This window comes from Eurypyga helias, unplaced genomic scaffold (assembly GCF_000690775.1).
Source record: "Eurypyga helias isolate BGI_N326 unplaced genomic scaffold, ASM69077v1 scaffold26065, whole genome shotgun sequence".
Classification (NCBI taxonomy): Eukaryota; Metazoa; Chordata; class Aves; order Eurypygiformes; family Eurypygidae; genus Eurypyga; species Eurypyga helias.
Genome location: NW_010252423.1, coordinates 1 through 5068, shown reverse-complemented (window position 1 = coordinate 5068; position 5068 = coordinate 1). Strand labels below are relative to the sequence as shown.

At 44.0% G+C, this 5068-nt stretch overlaps 1 protein-coding gene across 1 annotated transcript; it reads right to left on the bottom strand.

The window, feature by feature from the left end:
* Nucleotides 1–297: 297 nt before the first annotated feature.
* EIF5A2 (eukaryotic translation initiation factor 5A2) lies at nt 298–5049 on the bottom strand. The gene is made up of 4 exons (XM_010152388.1): nt 4867–5049; nt 3279–3383; nt 1646–1777; nt 298–1164 (listed from the first exon to the last, which is right to left on the bottom strand). Exons 1-4 carry the CDS (start codon nt 5029–5031, stop codon nt 1105–1107), a joined length of 462 nt encoding a protein of 153 aa, XP_010150690.1. The 5' UTR covers nt 5032–5049; the 3' UTR covers nt 298–1104.
* Nucleotides 5050–5068: the final 19 nt, after the last annotated feature.

Here is a 5068-nt window from a genome sequence, read left to right as displayed (position 1 = left end):
ATTATGGAGCAATTTATTCATTTTTATAATTAAGCCATGGTTGTTCAGTATTGTCTGTCAAGTCTCTATCTTGAAAATACAACAGTTGTGGTGTTTTTTTAAAAAAAGCATCACATGCATTTAGTTTAGGCTCAATGCTACAGTTTGTCCCACTTTTTGAAAAACATGTGGTCCCTGTGCTACAAAAATATGGTCTGAACCTGAAGATTAAAACCTAAAGCTGGAAGCACTGCAACAGATTCCCATGGAGTTTGTCACCCTTTCATAGTTTAAGATAAATACAATAAAGGAAAGCAATTGAACTGCATTTTTCTATTTTATTTTTCAAGTCTGACAAAGGCCTCGAGTGAAAGTCTATAGCTTTAACATCCATTCTCACCTTTGTGTCCCCTTGTCCTATCTATGTCTTATCTACCCAATATTCCAACTGCCCGCCTAAGCCACAGGTAGGCTTTGACACCATTTTATCGTTACAATGAGCCAACAAGTTGGCAAAGAAGAATACAGAGGTAATACAGTTAAGTTGCACATGGCCACTGGGGCTTGGTCAAGCCAGCTGGCATTTTTGATCACTTGAGTTTCTTGGTCTAAAAGTTGCGATTGGCACCTACAGTTCTGCAAGAGTCCCAATCCACAAAATACTTAAGCTTCAAAAAAAAAAGAAATGCTACTTTTATTGTCAGTTCTACCTAAACATGTCAAGAAAAATACTATTTGTGCTCTAGGTCACTTTTTATAGATTACCTACCAGCTTATCTAAAAGCCCCTGAATACTGTATTTTGTCTGTTCATACAGACAAACACTGTTTTGCTCAAGCAAATAAAAATATATCCACTAGTAACACCTGATTGGTTTCTCAGACCCATAGCTGAAACCCACAGGAATGTTAAAATAGTTACAATTAAGGAATTAAAATCTCAGTGATTTTGAAAACTGCCAGTTAGCCTGCAACACTAATCCAGAATCCAGCACTGCTTTTTTAACAATTCAAAAAAGAAATGAGGTTGCTTGTGAAGGCCAGAGCTTTGGTGACAATAAGAACCAAATTTATAGATCTGTGGTTTATCCAGACCTGAGCAGTTGCCCGAGCCTGGCGATCCTCTTTACTTGCAAGGCTTTATGGCTACAGCACATTCTTCATTCATTGCACTTATGACAGATATCTGGAAGGAAAGAGAGTGAGGTGAGCTCCAACCTGTGCCAGAGGAAGCGCTCCTAGAAGCTACAGGTATTTTAATATCTATCCCATCCCTCCTGAGAAGAAAAAAAGAAGCTGGTCAGTCATTAGAAAAGCTTCCACAACGCCTGCCCTTCCCACTGAACTGCTCTTTGCCATACTGCCTTGGCTGGCAGCTTGAGCTTCACAAAAGAGGAAGACGAACAAGCTCCTGCAACGCAGCCAGACTAGCAACTGGTGTGACCCAGTACAGGCTACTGTCTGCAGAGCTACTTGTAGACGTGGTTGCTAACACAGCAAATTAGACTACATCGAAGCCCTACACAGGCCAATTCCCATGCTTCTAACCCGCACGGGAATTGGTCCTTTCTTCTGTCACAGAGACAGAAATGGTCAATATCAGAATAAGATGACTTCATAACATAATCAAGTGGAATTAACTCTTCCCGTTTGCTCTCTGTACTTACCTGCACATCTTCATTGGCGTTGAATTTTCCTTCTATTTCTTTGCCAAGATCCCCTTCCGGCAACTTCAGATCCTCACGAACTTCACCACTTTCTGTCAGCAGGGAAAGATACCCATCCTGAATACCTATCAGCTGCAAAGAGAAGTTCACTTTTAGGGAATTTAACATCAGTCAGTAGTCACTAATTGGCAGTAGCTGAAGATAAGCACAAGGCACCGTGACCTCTACCTGTTACATTAATTCCTCAGTACTGTTTTTGTAACAGGCAAGAACCTAACTTTGAGCAACAGGGCTGAGAGTTAGCGGCAACTGTAACAAAGCCAGTTTGCTATCAAGAATACCAGAACTCTGCTTGTTACTTCCCAGTATGGTGGGGCACTGCTAAACCCATCCCTGTGAGTTAGAAGATCTACAAGACTAAACCAGTGACCTGGAGTACATCTATGAATCAGAAACAGTAGCTAGAATGGTGTTCACTGAACAGCACTGCTTTACCTAATGGATGAACTGTACAGTTTGTATCTTAATTTGTACTACGAGATACTGTCATTTACATTAAAGGCTTATGATAATTTAGGGAACATCCACTAAGCCCTGGATCACTTCTATAATGCCATTTTCAGCCCAACCGAAAGCTTCGGCTAAGGGACCAGCTATTTTGACAGAGCAGGTTAGGGAACACGTAACAGTAAACCTAGAAGGCAGCCCTAATAAGTCTGATAAACAACAAGAATTTCAGAAGCAACAAGAACCCAAGAGCACGAGAGAAAGATCACCAACATTAAGAATCTCTGAACCCTAAGACAAACTAGTTGCACTTTATTTAAACAGCCTCAGCTGTCCTGGAGAGTCACTAACACTCTGAACCTTGGCTTTCCCAAGCAATTGCAGCTTTCCAACTGAGGAGCATGTATCAATCCCTGATCAGAACTACTCACAGGACAACGGGAAGATAGCTGACATGTTACAACTCGGATCCTGAATTGTGCTGTTTTTAAGAGCTCACTATCCACATCACAGGAGGCATTACAGAAGTCAAGTTCCCTCCATACATGTATTTCAGAAGCACCAAAATTACTCAAGGCCAACGAAAGCCACCTTCCACCCAAGGAGCAGAAAGCACTGCACCAAGGCAGAATTGGCATCAGATGAAGATTAAGACTGTCTCACTGATTCATCTGCCCTATGTAAGGGTGAAATTATAAATGACTATATGCGCTTTACTTGAAGTAAGATCTTGATTATCCTTTAACTAATAACAACTTGCAGCAGGCATAACCTCTCTCCAGGTTCTAAAGGATGCCAGTATCACAAAAAAAATAAAGAAGTGACCTTGCAACATGTGCTATAAAAGATGTTGTTCTAAATTCTGTCTAATACCTGTAATTTCTAAAGATTGCTATTATAACATGAGGTGGTTAGTACAGTAAGGAGATCTCCATCAGTGGGCTCTGACAGTTGTAACAATCCAGTAAATGCTACGAGTTCAGCAATGTCATGTCTAGACAGGCAAGTTTCATTAATTCTGACAAACACTTTATTAACTGAGAGGCAAGATGAAGAGAATTTACAAGTGTTACTAGGAGTATAAAGCCTCTTCATGTGTGGGAGGACACAGTGACTATTAACTCACCTGGTAATCATTCCTCTTGATATTTGGAACATCCATATTATGAGTTGATGGGCAAATATCTTCATATTTTTTACCTGTGAAGATATCAATACCAACCAAGTGGACCTACAAGAAAACATAGAAATAATATCAGTTACTGTTGGTCCAAGAGAAGCAAGATGTCGTTGCCATCAGTATTGCTGATTCCAGGCAGTTTTGAGATCACATGTAATACCAGATTCTGCCTAGACCTTTTGCTTGTGGTCTGAAAGCAGCCCAAGCACTGAGGGAAAGCCGCTTACTCCCGTTCGCAGCACACCATGGAAATACTACATGAGAACAGCCACCGTTATCTTCCATAGCCATCTGTAGTTTTACAGGAACAAGCCAGAGCTTGGAGTATGTGGCTGTTAAGAGAACACTTACTTCAAGTTCTAGCTGTTCTGAGAAACAGAACCACAGAACCGTGTTGGTAACAACGTGAAGGTTAGGAAAAAAAGAAGAGGTGGTCATGCACAGAGATTAAAGCAGCTCCACCTCTCTTTATGCTAGCAGCAGCTGTCCACTGCAGCCAGCACTCAGATTACCAGTTCACAGACTGTTCTTCTCAGGCCCTTTCACTCTTAAAACTGCTTCAGTATTTTAAGAAAACTGTTTAATAAAACAGGCTATAAAAAAAGCAAGGAAAAGGAGAAAAGAAAAAATACTGGCAAGAGCTTGGTATACTCCAGTTTTGATAAACCCTAAATACTTTACCCACCTACATATATCACACAAGGTTGAGGAAACTTAAAACTCTTAATCAGCCCATGCTTGTAATAGATCTGTCTCTAAACTCTAATATGCCAACCATAAAGTGATGCTGAATGAATGAAGGGGGAGTGTAGCCTCCGTCCAAGCTCTGGACAGCTGCATAAGCCAACTGCTTAGGCAGCAGAACTGCAGTCTCAGAGAGCAGCCTAAGAACGTCCCTGCTGGGACGCAGGAGGGGGAAGGTACTCCTCACTCTGTGCTGAAAAAAGGAAAGCAGCAGCAAGGCAAACCAGCAAAATAGGGCCAGGTTGTCCGCTGAGCTCTTCTGGATTACGTAACAGAACACGGGCACTTCTAGTAAGGGCTGAAGTAAGCGCTGCAATAGTGAAACTCTGCTAGCACAGGCAGACACAAAAGTGCTTTGGTGGGTAGCGACAGCACAATCCAACCACGCCCTACTGATTTCATCAGCCCCCCTTCCAGAACTTACTCTACCCCCACTACAGAAACAGGTTTTATCGCTATCAGCATTACAGCTTTTTAACAAGTTCGGAGAAACAAAAACCAACCAACCCAACCCCCTGTCCTCAATCTTCCTCTACATTACTGGAAACCCCCGAGCTAACTCCAGACTGAAGAGACACACGAGACACCGCTGCGAGAAAAGCAAAGGCAGGACACAGAACGCTGCCAAATGAAACGCTACACCCTTCCCTCTCGGCCAGGCACGCAGCGAGCCAGCGATGCTGCTCGGGGGGCCGGGAGCCGCAGGCGGGGGGGGCGGGGAGCCGCAGGAGCACACACTGCGGGCTGTGCAACAGATCCGGGCTTGCAGAGCCCGACCGCGGCCGCTCACCTTGGCGTGGCCGTGCTTGCCCGTCTTGGAGGTGGACATCTCCACGATCTTGCAGGGGCGCCCCTTGAGCACCACGAAGCCGTTCTTCCGCAGCGCCGAGCACTGCATGGGGTAGGTGAAGGAGGCGCCGGCATCGCCCGTGGTGAAGTCGAGCTCGTCGGCCATGGCGCTGGGGGGCTGGCGGGGGCTGCACGCAAGCGAG